The sequence below is a fragment of the Phallusia mammillata genome, chromosome 1 (assembly GCF_965637545.1).
Source record: "Phallusia mammillata chromosome 1, kaPhaMamm4.hap1.1, whole genome shotgun sequence".
NCBI lineage: Eukaryota > Metazoa > Chordata > Ascidiacea > Phlebobranchia > Ascidiidae > Phallusia > Phallusia mammillata.
This window is the reverse complement of record NC_137252.1, coordinates 29149744-29169215: the sequence shown is the minus strand read 5'-3', so window position 1 is coordinate 29169215 and position 19472 is coordinate 29149744. Positions and strand designations below refer to the sequence as shown.

Here is a 19472-nt window from a genome sequence, read left to right as displayed (position 1 = left end):
GGGGAACTGAAGAAAATGCGGCTTCAGCTCGAGTCTTGACCAAACGCCACAACAAGTCCAAAGTTCGATTTCTAGACAGTTAATGTGGCGTCTTGCCAAGCAGATGGCTGTGGTAGTGATAACACTTGCCAATGGGCCCACGCAATCTGAAGTAATCAAACCATTCGGTTTTTGGTAAGGAATGGCATTGATAAAAGCATCTGCGAACGAGTTTTATCTTTTTTAACGTCTCATATTAGTAGTTGTTCAAAAAAGAACAAATATTCATGTTGTATTTTTTGTGGCCAGATGGTTTGCTTTAATTCAGACATGTTTTCTTAATGCCTAAAAACGATTTCTGTTTGAATATTATAGTGTGTGTGGTCCACAAGCTTTCATTGCAACTTTCGACAAAAACAAACAAACAGTGAATAGGTATGAGAAAAAAGGATGAAAATGGGTTTTCCGAGTTTCAATGCGGTAGAAATTTGGCATTAAACTTAATCTCATGCGAAGGCCACGTACAAATTCGCGGTATTTCTCTAGGATTTTTCCAGACCGCAGACAGATCGCTTACACGAAACTGGGGTCCCGGAGGAGCCGAATTTTCGCCTTGATGGCCCCGCAGGTGCCAAGGCGCCGGGAAATTGCGCCATGGGAAACGTGGGACTCACCGAAAGGACACGAGGGAAATCCACTGCCTGTGATGGCCATGGAAGGGTTCGTGAACTCGGTGTTGACAATGTAGATGTGTGGTACATGGTCAAATGAATTTAAGTTACAAAGTTGTTGTGCAATTGTTAGTGTTGTGGAAACGGTTATGTGTAGACATGGTGGATAGATGTACGTGTGTGAAAAGACATATATTTAAAAATAGGCCAAGAACATCACAATCTAACGATCCTACGGTTTATACTAAGTGAATTTACAGTAAGATGTGCGACGAAACTTAAAGCCAGTGGGGGGTATGTGTTTTTCAATTGATCATGTACAAAGTTGTCATGCTGGGGGTAAAAATTATTCACATGCAACTACGAAATCGTCAAGTTAAAAAACGATTTTTTAAGTGGATTCTATAAGACTAAAACTTGAAATTTAGTAGTTGAAAGTCTCGAATTTAAATTTTCTACAGCCCACAAATTGTTTTGCAGGTAAACTGGTGGACATATTTATTACTATTTTATAGCCCAATAAAAGATGGTCATATAAACCTGATTGAAATTGTTTGTTTTTCAAAATAAAATACAAGGTTGACATCCTACCCCCATCTTGTCAACAAATCAAACTTCTCCTTACAGATGTGCGCAAATACGCTCAACACGCCGTGACACCAAACACAGTCGTGCACTAAATTTGACTCGGCTCACTTGGAAAACTGCTGATCCGTTTCCACTGCTCTTCACGAAGGCGTTCATCAAAAACCCGAATCTCGAACGGCCCGAAATCGTGATGTCGCAGTTGGATGATGCACCCAGAGCGATGTGCCAACGTCCGAAGACCCCGTTCACTCTTTTTGTGACAGAGTACAGATCGCCAACACTGTGTAACACCAAAAATAAAAGTTAAGATCAGTAGGGGACGTTAAACATGGTGAACGGTTTGCCAAAAACGTTGGAAAAGTTTATTTTGCATAACTTGACCCCAGTTGGAAGAAAAACTTTGCTAAAGTATTGTTTGTTGGTGTAATTCTGCTATCGCTATTCGAGCACGAATGCAACGTTTTATAATAACTAAGTATGTTTTCATTAAATAACCGCTGTTGGTACCGACGGTGTAATACTAGCGATATTTATTTTAGGTCGTGTGGCGTCACAATTTGCTATTAAACTAGAAAGGTGGCTTTCAGATATACTTCCATTTTATATATTCTATACGATATTTACCAATTTACTATACACATCATTTGATCTACACATATGATTGTTTTTGCAAGCAAAAACAAATGGGTCCTCACGCGCGCGTTTGTGCGGATTTACAGTAAACAAACATCCTGGTTATTTTAAGATTCTTAAGGAAAAACTTAACCAACTTTTACAATAACCCAACTTTAAAAGTTTTGTCCGTATTCTTTTTGCATCATTATTGTTATATAATTACAAAAAAAAACAGTAAATAAGAACGGGAAAAAGACTTAATTTAATCTTTGTCCTTGATATTGTCGTTCAAGGTTAGTTTTTAAACACAATTTTCCAAAACTGAAAATGTGCTTGATAACGTAATAAAACGACTTAGCATGCTGCGTAAAAACAGTTGATTTCTAATTACCGACACGACTGTGTCGTAAAACGACCGTCCGGACGTCAAGCTGAGCACACCCGCTGCATTCACCCGCCTTTATCGTAAATAAGCGTAAACAAGAATTACTCCCTTGAGAGTTGAGGCGTCTATCTGACTGACAGCGTACACATATTATGGGCTGTAAAAGTAACTATTTGGCCGATTAAGGCGAATTTTTAAATAGTGAACGATTACCCTACTGCAAACAATTGTTTAACATTTCAGCACATTAGGTCTTGTATTTTGGGCCTAAAACTTATTATTTTGGGGTTTAAAGGGTAAAATGGGTGAATCCAATAAAAAGTTACAAAATTCTTTAGAATAGCTTACATTGCACCAACCAACAAAGCATGAAACCCACAGATTATGTACTTGGGTCAGCACAGCCGTTTTTAATTTTTTCGTTTTGGGGGCCTGTGGGTGAACCGCTGGGTCGTTTGGGGTCAAACTTCAGGAGGATCAAATTTGGATTAATAACTAACATCTGTCCAAATTTGAATAAATTTAAAGCACTCTTTCTTGACCAAACGCATTTAACAAACCAGCGTTAGACAGAAATGAAAAATTGGGGGTTTAAGGGGTGAAAGTGGGTGAATCGAAAAAAAGATACAAAATTCTTTGAAATACCTTATATTGCACCAAACAACAAAGCATATCACTCAGAGATGCTGTACTTAAGTAAGTATAGCCGTTTATAAAGAAATACGTTTTGGGGGCCTGTGGGTGAACCGCTGGGACGTTTGGGGTCAAACTTCAGGAGGATCAAATTTGGATTAATAACTAACATCTGTCCAAATTTGAATAAATTTAAAGCACTCTTTCTTGACCAAACGCGTCTCACAAACCAGCGTTAGACAGAAAAAAGAAAAAAAGAAAAAAAGAAAAAAGAAAAAAAAAAAAAGAAAAAAAAATACGGACAAAAACAATATGTGTCCCCTTCATAGAAGGGGACCCATAATTAACTTTAATGGTTTCGCAAAAAGTGTAACTCCAGTGCTGGAAACCATATCAAGAAAAAAGACTTTATACACCAATCAGGAAAACTTAAAATACAAAAAAATACAAAAATATTGCTTTTTTTAAATCTGGGACAAGATACTTTAAAATCAACAAACTACATCAGTCATCACAAAGACAAAACTGTACAGACGCGGCCTCGATTGGCTGTTCTCCACCTTGACCCTGTCAACGTCAAGACAGTCACGCTGCTGTGACGTAACAATGGGTGCCGGGAGGCTTACGGAGCAGGTGGGACCGGCATTTGGCGCAGGCATCGATAGACCCGGTTGTGCGACCGGCGAAAGTTCAGAGACGATTCTGGTTATTTACCGCGACCAGTAAGACGGTTTCCGTTTCCAACCGCGCAAACCCGACGACCCCGGTCACGTGACAGCCGGATACCGTCAACAGTTTCGATATCGGCTTGTTTAATGTTGGGTTATGCCGAACCGAGGCCGGAGGGGAAATCTGTTATTGACGGGTGGTTCCAGCTCAACGCGGAAACGGTTCCACAAACGCATTTTTACTCCGTTTACTTAACCTTGTAAACCCGACCCAGCCGACTTCAAAGGAGTTGAAATTGCGGTTGAACTTGGTAGAGACTGTTTAGCTGTAGGTAAGACGTTTATTCAAATACAAATTATGCTACTGATTTCTGAAAAAAAAACAATTGGACCTAAATGATAAATCATTCCTAATCGATTTATAAAATTATTGTTCACGCGACCACGGTTCGTTTGGGCAGACACTTTAAAGAACTCAAGACTAAACGTCACAAGCGAAATCCTACAACAGCCGCTCTGGAAAATGTCGAAAGAAAGCAAATTCAGTCGATAATGACATGATTTTTGACAAAACATCGATTTTTGACAAAACAGTTTTCGATGTCTATAATGCCTATAAGAGAGCCAGATACTGCTAACTTCAATGATACCCACTGTGAAGAAACGTTGCCAAATAAACGAAAACGGGATCAAGAATTTGTAAATAATGCGACGGCCTCAAAAATCGCCACCTGTAGTCATTATATCGTGTCCACGGTTTCACTGGACCATGGGCAAGCTTGTCGTCGACCGAGGTCAGAGGGTTAAGCCTCCTTTGCAAGGGTCAAGTGGGGGTCAAAGGCTTGAAATGTGCAAGTGGCGTAAAACGGAAAAGCAGGGGCTTAACTTGCGGTTTTATACGAAATGGCAATTTCTCGCCACCAACGACGTTTTGCTTCATTACAAGAGTTTTTAAGTGTTGTGAGGTGAGAAACGAAACAAAACAAAGCGATCAGTACCGGGCTTAAAAATCGTGCTATTAAAAGTACAAACTATACAAATCTTATTGTATTCGGACATTGTCGGATAATAAGGGGACCCATAATTTAATGTAGACTTTATCGGAAAGTGCGATTACAAAAGTCTATGATAAAAAGGGGACCACTTTGTGACCACACGTGGTAACAACACAACAAATCTGTCAGCAACTTTTTTATAAAACCAGACTGCTGGTTTGCGATGTGCAATGTTCAAAGCAGTTCCAGCTCTCCGATGTAAAACATATAATGTAACATATAGCGTTTAAGGTCAAGCAATGTGGCAAAAACGTGGTAGGAGGTCCTTGACTCCACATAAAACCCACAAACCCTTTCCTATTCGACGAATTGAAACAGCTTGTAAGTGCTTGCTGTGTATGTTGCGCTTAGTATTTCTAGGTATATAAACCAAGAGTTATAAAAGGCATCTGTTTTGCATTCCTGGAACTCTGTCTCTAAACCATCGTCATCATTTATACAAAGTTTCATGAACAAGTTTGCCAAAATGACATCTTTAGCGCCCAGCAAACATTCCGTAAATTCGCGTCCTTTGAAGTTGGTCCGGTGCGATACGTCACTGAGGGGCTTTTATGACGCCACACAGGAATTGTTACCCAATTGAAGGCCCGCAAACACAATTTGGGACAAGGCAAATATTTAGCCAAGCCAAAAAAGTGGCCATTTCCGAAAATATTGACTTGCTTTTGTTTGTCTTCGTGCAAATTACACCACATCAAATGAGGCAGAGCCGCCGGGGGTGAAAGGTAAGCTTGCATTAGATTTTTTGTCAGCCACACGCAAATTGTAGTGCCGTTGGCATAAATTAAACTATTTTTTTACTTAGTTCCCAATTGTCGACTTTTGGCATAGAAAAGAATTACTAAGAATTTCACAAAAATGAATGTTTTTTAGTCTCTTTGTAGCAAAATTTGTGTGTATTAAGGTCACTTTTGCGGTCATTGTGTTTAGAACAATTTATTTATCGAAGGTACACAATTTACGGTTTTAAAAATCGCAATCTGAAACAAATAAGCCAGTATAATATATTCATTCATTTGAGAATGACACAAGTTTTATATTTTATACTAATGTACTGGCTTGATTTTTTCGGGTTAAAAATTTTAGTGGCATATTACGTTTGTTATTGCAAACAAACGCATTGTGAAAAGGTACGTTTTTCCACCAACCTGTAAACAGAGCGTACTACACCAAACACGTAATCGGATAGCGCGTAAAGTACTTCCAGTTGACTTTACTGTTACGCGGGCCACTTTTCCATTGACAAGAAAATGCTTTCGTAACCGAGCGAACCATTTCCCACACTTTAAACTCACACTGCAGCTCCAGTCATTGCCTTCAATGAGAACATCGTATTTCATAGGATATCAGGTATCGTTTGGGAGTCAATGCCTTGATCTGCTTCATGGTAAAGCGGAGCTGTGCATTTGCGGCGATACGAACAAGTCTTTCATGTGGTTTGTTATGAGTTAACCGTCGGAACGCAAGGTCGTGGCAACCTTAACAATCGCAGCGCGGTTTTGAAATCTAGTTCCAGTGATTTCTCCGTGATGACAAACAAATGAGTTCGGCGACTTGTTTGGTTTTCAAGGCGTTGAGCTAAAAGTCATTCCCAAAACATAAAAATGGCCTGACTTTGATTTGCAAAAAGCAACAGCGTGTCCAGCTGCATATAGTCCGAGGTTACAGTTATATGTCTTCCTATGTTATATGCACATGCAACACAAAATACATAACTTAACAGACAATACCGTTCGGTATGTTACGCATAGACTTGAAAAATCAATCAATTTCAAGTTTGCCTTTTCCTAAATACAATTAAGATTGTTTCGCTAAAAATAAGTTACAGGAAACGCAACGTTTTTTTCCACAGACAATGCAGGACTCGAATACATTGTCGGTTTGAACTAAATTGCATCAGTTTGACAGCAAAAACCGCAGGCAGTTTGGGACGCGAGTTTGTGTGTTTTTAAGCGGTGGCAAATAGACAAGTTTTGAAAGACAAACTGTTCACGCGAGAAGCCTTTTTACATTTAGTTTAACCGCGGTGACCTGCAGAATCGGTAGTTGTGAATCGACTAAGAGCCAAAAATGAATAACCTATATGACATAAAGTGGTTATGACAAGTAACGTTGGCTTTAGAATCTATCTAGAAGCCTATTTGAACCGAAAAATGTAGAAACCGTTGGTGCAGTTACTTTTTTCGATAGTATAATAATATAGCCTAACCAAAATTATCATTCCCCGTGATATGCAACAAACTGAAAGCTTCGAACTTTGCGGTCGGAATTCGACGTGTTTTGAGGTCCTTACACTTGTGCACTAAAATGCACACGAAGAAAACATTTTTGGCGTGAAGCTGTACAAAACTATAACCTCCCCATATATAATTAACAAAAACGCTGGAAACTAGAATGTGGCTTTTCCTATACATTTCTATTTTAAATATGTTTTATATCCTATGTACCGATTTACTATACACATTATTAGACCTACGAACATGATTGTTTGGCCAGCAAAAACCAGTGAGTACCCACACACGTGTTTATGCGATTTGGTCACGGTATAAAAATGATTCAAAATGCAAAATATGTGCGAGTGAGATCAATAATTTCGACTACGCGCTTTACTTGAAGTTGTAAACATTGCGATTATGTGATTTTTAGCCTTAAGCTTCTCATCCTTTGACCCGTTTTCCCATGGACCTACTGCCTTTGTATTGAAGTAAACAGAAGATTTTTGCGGTAATTTGCTTTCGAACTCGGATTCGCATTTGGCTTTCGATTATGAAATGGCTTTAGATACCCTCCAGCCATGATTTGTAACTCGCATTAGAGAAATAAACATTGCAAGTAAGACAGAGTAGGGGAATCAATGCAGAGACAAATCACAATGCAAAAATATTTTCAAAAAAATATGTACCAGGGGTCCTTAACCAATGGTGCAAGAATAATACGCATTGGGGTTATAGGTAACAATCATAACTTTGCAAAAAATACAGAAGGTAGTCGACAACTGACAGGTATTTTCTTAAATGCTGACAATAAAACGTTATGAGAACCACTGCCTTAGTAATATAGATGGAGTATCAACATTGAAATAACGTCCTCAAGACAAAGGTAGTTGTTAGTCAGGTAGCACTAATTCGGATTTGGTTAAAAAACTGGGGTTCGGGCCCTAATTTCAGACCCGCTTACAACCAAGCACTGATGGATATAACTTACCTCCAAAATTCTGTTGTCTGGTCTTCATGTGTCACAAGCACAGGAGAATCGCATCCGCCAACTGCCTCCACCGATACTTCATCAACGCCACTGTCAACATCGAAATAAATCTTTTTCGCTTCAGCTGTGGGAGAACAAAATAAGTTTATTAATTAAACACATTGATCCTTTAATTTTACACCAGGTGGGTAGTGCGGTGGTTGTTAACCTTTTTATAATTGTTATCCCTGACAACAACTGGATAAGTTTCAGTTCAAAAATGGAAAATTACAAACTATGAGGTCACTAAACCTAAAAATGGACAGTAATGACTCATTGGGGTAAATTACGCACAGGTTGAAACCAGTGATTCAACGAAGTTTCGGTCGGCCGAACTATTTTGGCCTAATATGCTACTTTGCCGATGTTTCGGTTTCGCTCAAAACATCTTTAATAATTCAGCCCAAACCAACATTTTTGGGCGTATGAAATTGGTACCTAAACTTTCAACATCGACAATTGCAACAAAATAAGTTAACTATGCTGGTATATATAAAACACGAGGCATGTTGTCTGCAAAATAGCTTACTAGGTGTTTTTTTTTAGTTTACGTTTCGTAAAAGTTGTTATAATTGTCATAAATAAGTTAAACTACATTAACAATATAAGGTTCAGTTAAAAATCATGCATCAGAAAGAGGAATTTTAGGTTCTATCTAATTCGTGTGAATATTTGGCTTCGGACCGTTAATGCGTCATTAGTTTCAGCCGCTAGCTGAAACTACACAAGGTTTGCCAGAATTCAAAAACGTGCATTTTAACATTTTAAACACAGGAAAACGAGTATTGCATTGGTTTTCAACGTGAGGGAAAAGAGACCCATAATGGAGTGGACCGCTGAGCAAAAAGTGTATGCACAATGCCGCAAATCCATAGAGAGCAAATGTTTTGAAACACTTACTGGACGTTTTGATTGACACCTTGCGCAGTACGCCGTATCCCTGCTTCAAGTTGCTTTGTACGATTTCTGTTGCACGAAACAAACTGGATTTGGAAACAATCAGCACCTTAAGGTAAAAAAAAAACAAAGTTGTTTAGCATGCAAAATGTATCTAAAATTTGCAGACGTTAACAGTAGAAAACGTAAACACACCGAAGTCGGCATTTTTATGCCAAGGCAGAACGGTACCCAATTCCCTATTGTCAACTTGTGGCAATTCATTTGTCGCGGCTAAGTTAACTACTGCATTGTTTTTGCTAAAAAGTTTTCGTGTGTGTTCACTAGTACACAGACTGGTATAGTTTTGTTATGTGACTTATTATAATATGTGATTAGCCTCAGGGGTACAAGACTTTGACCGTAAATTACAATAATTCGAACTAAACCTTAAAATGAACACTGGTACAGCTACGGATTTGTTAAAAATCACTGCGTAACCTTTAAAAAAAGTCCTCCTAATAAGTACTCGAAGCGTAATTACAGTGGCCAATTTAAGGTAAGAATAAACAAATTATGGCATCACATACAAAAAAAGACTGTTAGTAATTCTCAGCCGCGGTTCTCAGGGCTGCATACGGCTCCCAACTACTTAATTTGAGGGCCTCACCGGACTTTAAAAAAGAGTTTTGTTACCACGAAAGCCATAATAACAAAAACTCAATGTTTCGAAATGTTTGTCTCATAAGTCAGATTCAGTTTTCTTTCTGCAGAGAAGTGTTATTAACAAAAAGTAGCTATTCAGATTCTTGTTGTTTGCAGAATTCTTTTTTTAATTCTTTTTTTTTGCGGCTCCTTACACACTTGAGCTACCTTTTGGCCCCGACAATAAAAAAGGTTGAGAACCACTGCTGTGGTGGCATATTCACCACATCGTAAAGATGTTTGATAACAGGAAGTAAAGATTTACGCACAGGGATTGAGCATTCCAATTTCGTCCGGCGCATTCGTGAGCGATAACAGCTTAGGAAGCGCTATAAACCACACTGTTGTTTGCACAGACCGGGTGTTGAAACTTGCCGCATATTTTGGCTTTTCAGCGGGATAGCGTAGGGATGATCTCAGGCACCCTTTCATGTAAATACAATTTCCGTTCTTGTCGTAAAAAAGGGGGTTTTCTAAGTCAACGCTTTTTATAGCCTGGGAAAAGTCGCATGCTTATGCACGTAAGAACCAGTGTGTGGGATCTAAAAACTTAAAAGTTGGCCGCTTACAGAACCACTGTGATTGTTTATCCCAAACAAATCTTTGCTGAAAAGCTATGCGTTTGAAACCACGAAGTCCGTGGGAATTTGTCAATTCAATTTTTTTCCAAGAGTTGCACTAAATGGTTTAGCGCTTAAATGCGGCCTTCAGGGTCTTGAATCATTTTTACATTATCACTTCTTAAAAAACACAGTAGTTTATTTGTTACATCACTGCTTTGGGCACTCTGGGAACAGTGACGTCATCAAATTGCCGGTCTGGCTTGAAACCGCCCAATCAGCTAATGTAACTTCAACCATCGCGGCCTGTCAGTTATTGCTGCCGGATTTACAAGTGTTTGACTGATACTTTACAAACAGTTGGAATGCACAAGCCCATAAACACCCATTGTGCTTCGATAACGAATTGCTAGAAAACTAAAAATCTGTGATTTGATCTGGCAAACAAAACAAAGTTTTGAAACTTATGGATACACGTTTTTGTGTGTGCATGGCTATAGGTTTTGGGACGTACAATTGAAAACATTTTTTGCAATGAATAATTGAAATGTGAAGATTTCATAAAGGATTCTTAATTGATCATCTAAAAATAACTGTGTAAATGTTATAGTCAAAGTCAAATCTAGTTTGAAACCACTAAATACCGGTTGCAGCTTGTAACCCATATTTTTGCCACGTTATCTTGCGTATGGTTTCTTTGTGTAACTTTTGAACAGTTCAAAAGTTATACAAAGAAACCATACGCAAGATAACGTGGCAAAAATATGGGTTCCTAAGTTAGTTGTTGTGGATTAGTAAGAAACAAAAAAATTCAGTTGAACAAAAATGTCTTGCCTTTCCTCCAGTCTCAACGGCAATCCTCAGGTACAACTGTTTACATCCCAAGTATCGCTTATCCGAAGTGTGTCGACAATATTCCAAACCGTTTGTAAGCATGAAAACAATTTGAATATTCTTTCTGCGCGCTTGTGCGATCACAGTGTCCTGAAACAAACATAAAAGACAAGTTGCAATTGGAAAACAACGACTGCAAAATGCGTTGTTTAGTCTCAACACCATTGTACCAGTTGAATATTTTTTGTGTTTCACTGGTAATAACACTGATATGTTTTCGTAAAGATTTATACCGGTAGAGGGTTGTTTACAGCAAGACTGTTTATTCGTAACACCATTGTACCAGCAAAAACAATAACACCTGCATAGTTACTATTATAATTTGCTTTCCACTGCAAAGCAGGGGTTATTAACTTTTTGCGTCTGTACAAATTGTGCGTTTTATGATACAGGGCTATACAGTCACTACTTCAAAACTGCAACTCATGTCCCCTACTTTGGTGCTTCGACCTCCAGGGTAGGAGGAGAGCTAGTTAAGACCCCTGCTGGAAAGTTTAGATAATAAATCTGTTTATTATTTAATGGAGTTCTGACCAATAAAATTTGTAAAGGCAAACCTGTATTGCGTAATCCTTGGCGTGAACGTCAGTGATGACGTAGATAGTGGATCCAGCCCTGCAGTTTTCGACGGCAAGTTGTATACCACGCATACACATCTCTGGTTGATCGCCTCCGCCACTTGCACTCACCCTGGAAAATAGTTTATGAGCTTTGCATAGCTATAGCTATTAAGTTTATAGCTCCAACTTTAGTAAAGCGGATAACTGAATGGGTGTACAAATGAACAGTTTCAATAGATCAAAGCATTATTAACAACATGACTTTTATACTGACGATAACTATTTTACTTTTTAAACCTTATGACAGTATATCCACAAACCAAAGGACAGTAAAGCCTTCGGATTAAACAACATGATTGACATTCTCGTTAGATTTCAAACTTAAACAACGCTCAAACTTTGACAACAGAGTGTTGCAGCGAAGACGTTTTATAGCTGCCGCGAGAAACCGCATTGTATTGTATCTGGTTGTTATATGATACAACATAAGACGCACAGATCGATTTCAAAAAAACAAGAGCTGCCAACCTGTCCAGTGCATTTTTAAACTCCTTTGCATCTTTAGTTACAGTAAGCGGTCCAACTTCTGGGTCGTTAAAGGGAACTAGGACATACTCCTGAGGCCGATCCAAAGAATTCTGCACGAAGTCTGTTATAATCTACAAGACAAAAACATGGTAAGTGGAACAAATGGTTAATAGACTAAGAAAACAACACTGATATGTCGGTTACTATACAAAAAATTTCCACTTTGATAACTTTTTACTGATAAAATATATTCTCCCTAATAGGCTAAAAAAGGACAAAAATTGTTGCATCAATACACGATTGTACAAAATAGTAGTGATTTTGTTGTTAATTTCAAACACGTGATTTGTTTATTGCTAAAATACTATGCCTTACCTTTACTCTGTTACGGGCTGCGTGGATTTCATTCCCCATGCTACCGGTGCTGTCGATGACAAACGCAAGAGTCTTGCCGCTGTTAATCGCTAAAAGACTTGAAAATGCGTCATCTCCAATTTCGTTCCGTAAACTGAAAAAGCAAAACAATAAAAGTAAATCCAGGTCGAAACCGGCAAATTTGCATTACCAGATTAAGAAAAAACAACGCTTTTGACAAATGTGATCGACCACTATCTGTCGTTTGCCAGGAAGTATGATTTGATTATCGTCTAAAATCGCTGTTTTAATAAAGATTCATTGCGACTGTTTTTTGTGGATTTCATCCTACATGGGAACCAATTAATAACATTTTTAGCGTCTGTTTAATTTGCTATTTCTGTTGCGTTCGACCCCAGGCCAATTTAAACAGAATACAATAGGGCAGCCAATTTTTGAACACACACAGTAAATTTGAACAGCTGACGTGAGGTTGCGTAAATCACAAAGATGAGCACGCATAGTGAGATTCATTTACGGTTTGAGCTAATAGAGCGAAAATATATCGCTTTGTGTGTTTGCAAATTCATTAATCATGATCAACCTTTTCGGGCAGCTATTGTGAGGGGAATTTGAATGAAATCGCCTACGTACCCGCACGACTAAATAACTTTGTTATCATAAAATGTATTTTATACATTAATATGCAAAGTATTTCATTGTAGCACAAGATATTTCTGCGACGTGTAAACACTGGGTCGTTAGATAACCATAAACTCAAGTTAACATGACAATCTTACGATGTGTGGTTAACCCGTTCCATTATTTGACTAAAAGGTCGCATGATTTACGAACCACATTACGATTGTGGTGTGACTATACTGACTACACGCTTATTTCTTACCCCAACAATGTGCCGGATACACACAGCGGTGATCGGGAGTATTTCGGTCTATTAAAGCCCAATCGCTTTGTATGGACACCCCGATAAACACCTCCAACAAAAGTCGATTTCTAGCACCTCGCTTGTGATTAGAGACGATAAAGCGATAAGCGGATAACAGTGTGCAGTTTTGCGACCAGAAAAGCGTGGGAATGTCAAACTTACCTGGCGAACTCGATTGCTATCCCGACCTCGGCTGATTCAACCTGATCGACGGGCAAACACGAATCGCTCATCCACTCCGAGCTGCCATGTGAATAGTCGCCAGTGACTGCGTAAAGAAGACTTGCCAGTCGTTCCCGTGCAAGATCGAAAGACCCGGAAGATCCATAAAGCGCAATGTTTTGGCGGACGATAATGCGGTCTTCGTTTTTCAGCCTCTCAAACTTTACATAAGCCATTTCCAAAATCGCCCTCTTGAATTCTTCGGCGGTTGATCCGTTGCCATAGTAAGCCCAGAACAATCCGTCAGGGGTAAAGGGTTTGATGTTTTTGGGGTCCAGAGGCTCTGATCCCTCTCTTGGGTGATCAGCAAAGAAGGATGCTGACACTGTCACCATAACATCACTTAGTATCGATTTATAGGGTTTGCAATTCGGAGAAGGCGCTACCACAGTTTGGACAGTCACCTCCGATCTTACATAACCAATACACAGCAAAAGCAAAACGACCATCGACTTTGACATGGTGATAGGCCAACCTATCTACCTCCTGCAGTCAACGCTGTATGAAAAAGATTTTTGTAACAACTCTACAAGAAATGAACACTTAAATTAAAAATGGTTCAAAAATCGAAAGTTCCAAAACAGAAAAAAATCATATGTTTTATTAAGAAAACAATGTTGGAAAAAAACGTTAAATTTCTATTTGTCACAGAGTTAAGTGCGACTGCAAACGCTCGAGCAGCACCCGCCTATTTCCGGGACAGAAAAATCAGCAGTTAAATAAAAGGGATCCACTTTTGGCCTTAAGGCGATTTCGATATGACATCCAATCATCCACACAGCCCACGCAATAATGCAGTGATTATATCGCCAAAAAGTACTGTCGAAATTATTACAGGAGAAGCAAAACAGCCTCAAGGCTAGTAGGTGGGCGATATGTTTGAAGTTTTAACTGTCCACCCACGTAAATACAAAATAATACGGTCAAGCATTCTAAAATATGCAGTCCACAGAAACATACTTTTTCCGGATTGCCAGAGCCACAGCAAAACACAAAACAAGATTCACACTTGCCTACTTTTTACAAATTTCCCAGTAATAAAAGCACCTTCGCTTGCACTATTCCAACAATCCGAGTTTCTCTGCATTGCATTTCAAAACTTTAACTGAAAATATTGCATAACACAGTGTTATCATTGGGTCCCGCCTAGGTAGTTACGCACTGATGCAAACTTAGTTAAAAACGACAGCAAATCCGCTTTAGGTTCCGCAAGACTGATATTGAAAACCTTCAGCCAAATGCAGTGGTTTTAGGCACAAGCGTTGGTCGCAAAAACTTCCTACTCGCCAAAACTACGCGCAGTTGCTATTCAAACTAATCTGGCTGCCACAACGGACAGCTACCAGCCCTTGTGGCTAACCAAACACGAAGTAGGCTTAGCAAAACCTCGAGATTCGCCGTGGAGTGTGTTTCGTTTCTTGTGCAAAGAAAAAGTGCCCTGCGCCGATTTAGATCTGGCCCCTGACGTCTGTTGTAGATAACAGGAGAGAGAAAGAGAAAAACTCTGTCACAAAATACCCTGTTTGTAGGTTGTTTCTCCACTGCACTGCCCTTCGACAGCCTAATAGTACAGAAAAATTGCAGCATTAGACTCAACTGAAATAAGACCTAAACTGAAGGCTTGCAATTTGTATTGCTGCTAGTGTTGTAACTAAGTTTCATCGTATACAAACTTTTGTATACCTGGTGCTCACTGACAAGACATTCTGTCTGTTCAAATTCAAATGCCGACAACAGCCTTACTGGACTGCACGACTTTGGGTCACTCTTTGTCAACACAAATTTTGCGCAGTGCTCTGCACTAGGCAGATAACAAGTGCGCCGGCGTTTTTTTTTCCTTCGCGAACCACGCTGCTGTGTTTTCTCCGCGCAGCCACAATAGGTCACGCAACTTGACTTGATTTGCCTTTATCCAGCGACTTAAACCTTTGCGACCCCTCTCCAAAAACCGCCTCTACGAAAAAGCCAGACGCAAATCGGTTCTCTTAGCAGCTGACAATTCAGTTCCGCAACAGTCGCTTTAAAATTAAGATTGATTTCTATTTTGAGATGCAAAAATTGTTGCATTACCAGGTGTTTAGGTAGGCCTATTTAATCCTAAAACACTACTTCAAACATATTTTGGTTCAAAAATCAGTAACAGGTTTTAAGTGATGAATTTCTAAAAATGCTTATTTAACTCATCACAAAACCAAAAACAATCGTTTGTTGCATTACACAAGACTCGCATATGAAGTTTTTGATCAAACTAAAGTAAACAGATGTTTTGCATCGAAGACAATCGCCAAACAATTGGCTTTGTCTTTGTATTGCTACTATGACAATTAGTGCATTGTAATGTCGTAGAACACAATTTGCAGCTCAATAGTAGGTGATTTATCTTGCAGTGACACAGATCAACCACTAAGGCTGCTGCGTCCTTCAACGAGCTTTCGTCAAACTCGAATGACTGAAAGCGGTTGATTTTCTCCCAAAGCCTGGCACAGTTACGCCCGATGAAGTCGAAAGGTTTTCTGGCAGGTAAGTCAATATTGACATTTAAAGGTTTGCTTGCTTTCGAAGCAAGAGACACAAATATGAAATCTAAATTATGTTGCGTCATTAAATACATGCAAGAATCTGGGAATCACATTTTGCAATATCTAAACACCTCATTTTAGCATACAAATACAGTAACGTTTTTTTTAAATGTATTTAAAAAATGTACTTGCAGTCAAAGTGTAAAAGAATGTTTTTGGTCTAGAAAAAGCAAAAAAACATCTTAAACCAGTGGTTCTTAACCGGTGGGAAATTTCCCACCAGTGGGAAATTTCAATGTTTTCATGGGGAAATTATGTAAGTCGGGTAACCAAACTCGGGCCCGACGGTCGAATCCGGCTTTGAATTAACCGTTGAAAGTTACTTTACAAAAAAAATTCCGCAACAACATGTAAGATTAATTTCACCAAGGTTTACAAGACACATAGAAATCCATAGGCCGCGTTTGTTACATCACAGACAAGACTAAAAGTATAAATGACTTTGCTATTTTGCTAATAAAAGCCTTTCCTTGGTTGATTATGATGCAACAAATGACTAATACAAGCAGAAGAGACTACTTAATATTCCAAAAAGTTTAATCTCTCATAGAAGCACTACCGTATTTGCTCGATTGTAAGCCGCGGCTTATGTTGTTTTTTAGCTGCCGTTTGTGCGGCTTATAATCGAGGGCGGCTTATATTTTAATTTTATACCGAAATTATTTCTACACTCCAACATTTTAAATTATTTTGGGTTCAAAACATGTATGCGTGTACAGATTATACGTCGATATACGTTCTGTCGGGTACAGTTATCAACGTAACTAACAGATATGGGCAAATAGTCATACCATATAACTACAGAAAGATGTATTAAGAAACAATCGTATCCAAAATTCCAGCGTGCGGCTTACAATCGAGGGCGGCTTACATTATTTTATTAACACCTCAACATGCGGCTTACAATCGAGGGCGGCTTATAAACGAGGGCGGCTTACAATCGAGCAAATACGGTATTTAAACTAAATGAGATTGCAGTATACCTTTAAGGTCAAGACCAAATCGCTTCACGAGATTATTTCATTTAAAGATTAAATTTTTTTTGTTAACGTGGGGCACAAAACATCATTATAAAACTAACAAATGGGAAATTCGAGGTTGGTGGTTGACTTTAGTGGGAAACCACACCAAAAAGGTTAAGAACCACTGTCTTAAAGCATTCATTTTAAGCTAAACACGCGATTTTGAATAAACTTCGCAGTCCATCATTCAATATAAAGCAACCACAATCTAATGACAGGTGCTAACTTGATACAGATTGATCAACCAGTATGCGCTAGATTTCTTGTGCTTAAAATACTTAAATCAAGTATGTGGTTGAATTTCAATGTTAAATTCGCTGTACAATTCAATTGCCAACACAAGGCACTCGCCTATGTTGGAAGACCATGTTTATATGACTAATATTAGTAACAAACTATTAGTCATTTAATTAAGCGCCTGAATTCGGGGTCGTTGGTCAGAGAGCACCCAGTAAATTTCCCTCGAGGGCTTGATCCTTTCACCCACCAACCACATGGAAGAACAAGTGTGTTTTAACTTAACTATTACCGATATATGACATAATGCAGCACCGTGTTCAAAACATTGTTTTTTATGTTGGCTATATCGCAAAGATCCGGTTTAAAATCAAGTGAAGCAAAATACATGTGGAAAACCCTTGACAACTTGTACATCGCGTTGCTTGTTTACAACATCATAAGGTTAGTGCAAGTTTGAACATCAAAAGCATCCGTATGTTATCTTGTTAACAGGCGTCTAGACATGTTAACATGATGCCAAACTTCTGTGTGCAACAGCGAATACAGAAGAAGGCAGTATTCCAAGGAATCTAGTGGCGACAATCAAAGGATGTTTTGCCTCAATTTAGCATCTCACGTGGACCACCTGCAAGCAGGCAGACGTAGCGAGATGTTGTCAGTTTGACAAATGCGGTTTCCTCGGCCGGCGAAAAGCACAAGCTTTGGCGTGGTAAACAAGTTGCGGTTGACAACAGGTTTAATGCTGCGTGCTTTGGTAAAAGCGGAACTTGCTAAACCATAGGTTCTTAACCTTCCCAAACAAGCCCAATCCCAAAGTTATTCTAGGAGTCTTCGCCAAAGCCCTTAATTCACTTCCTTTAACCACATACTTTGGAATTTGCTATAATTTAATGGGACTCAAACCCTTGAGGTTCCCTCGAAATTAGGTTTCGAACCGCAGATTGTGTATGACTTTTCAATCTATTGTAGACTAGAGCCTCGATTCTGAAAAGCAATCTACGCATTAAAAACGTGGGAATTATGTATACTTTTGGCTTTGACCACAGCCAAATATACAATAATAATCCAGCTGAAAACGCAAATCCAGCTAAATTGCGGTACGACTGTTGTCAGATTTGTTGCTTTGTAAAACTGAAAAATTACCTGATAAAGGCTTTCATTCTACCAGAGAACACAAGAATTCAAAAAAGAAAACGCCAGCACCTGGTCCGCTCTACGAAGCGTGGTGGCTTGAAACGCCAAGGAATCTTTGGACAATAAAGGTCCTGGCGCCAATCCAGATGATAGATTAAGACGCCAAGACCAGACTGGCGTTTCGTGACAAGCGGACAAAGCCTTGACAAGGTCAGCAACCAGAAAGGGAATTTAGAGAAACTTCTTCCAATTATATTTACACGCCTCTTGGTCCGCCGGTCCGAGCCGTTACGATGATGAAAGGGCAAGAGTCCAACCTAGAACCTCTATTGATAAAGCGTGCCACGTGGGTAATTGAAAACCGCTCTTTGAAGGACAATCAAAACGCTGATTTTTACAGCTGCGAAATAGGCTATTCCAGAAATTTCATGTTTTTTAATCCTAATTAAAATTACTGTTTCTATCAGGTCAAATAGCTAATGGTTTAAAATTCGCAAACCATCAATATACAAATTCGTAAATTCACGCATTGAAACGAAAATAATATCTCTGTATTTTGACCCTGTTTTTCGTGCCAACGCAATGTTATGGTAGCAACTTAAATGCGTTTTAAGCAACCTTGCTGCATTCAGGAAACAAATTTTGGCAATTAAATAAGGGAAAAGACCAAATTCTCTTGGCTGAAGAAATTTTAGTCGTGTTTCCAAACAATAAAATTGGCTTTAACCCCAACAAAATGTATTCAAATCTTTCCTTTTTATAATCATACAGGCTGCATGTCGCACTGCAGCAAAGAAACAACACAAACGGATGGAGCGTTCGTTGCGTTGTGACGTGCTTGTTTTATTCTTTTTTCCTTTGTTTATCGTGCACTGTACTAGTCGCATTCAGTATTATTAACCCTGATGAAGACGACCTGTATACGACGTCGGAATAAAATTACATTTGCCAGAAGAGCTCTACAAACTTGAGATGGAGCTTGCATCTGTAAACGAAACTAGGGTATATACACATT

General features: G+C 39.0%; 1 protein-coding gene across 1 annotated transcript in view; it reads right to left on the bottom strand.

The window, feature by feature from the left end:
• The window catches only part of LOC145214504 (inter-alpha-trypsin inhibitor heavy chain H3-like), an 88391-nt gene extending 73117 nt beyond the window's left edge, over positions 1-15274 (bottom strand). Inside the window, exons 1-9 of the mRNA XM_080083049.1 lie at positions 14500-15274; positions 13423-13980; positions 12336-12468; positions 11961-12091; positions 11430-11562; positions 10813-10962; positions 8738-8843; positions 7799-7922; positions 1347-1518 (exon numbers count right to left, since the gene is read on the bottom strand). Of these exons, the coding sequence (XP_079939175.1) occupies positions 1347-1518; positions 7799-7922; positions 8738-8843; positions 10813-10962; positions 11430-11562; positions 11961-12091; positions 12336-12468; positions 13423-13943 (1470 nt within the window). The 5' untranslated portion in view covers positions 13944-13980; positions 14500-15274. The remainder of the gene's footprint in view (positions 1-1346; positions 1519-7798; positions 7923-8737; positions 8844-10812; positions 10963-11429; positions 11563-11960; positions 12092-12335; positions 12469-13422; positions 13981-14499) is intronic.
• Between the last annotated feature and the right edge of the window lie 4198 nt (positions 15275-19472).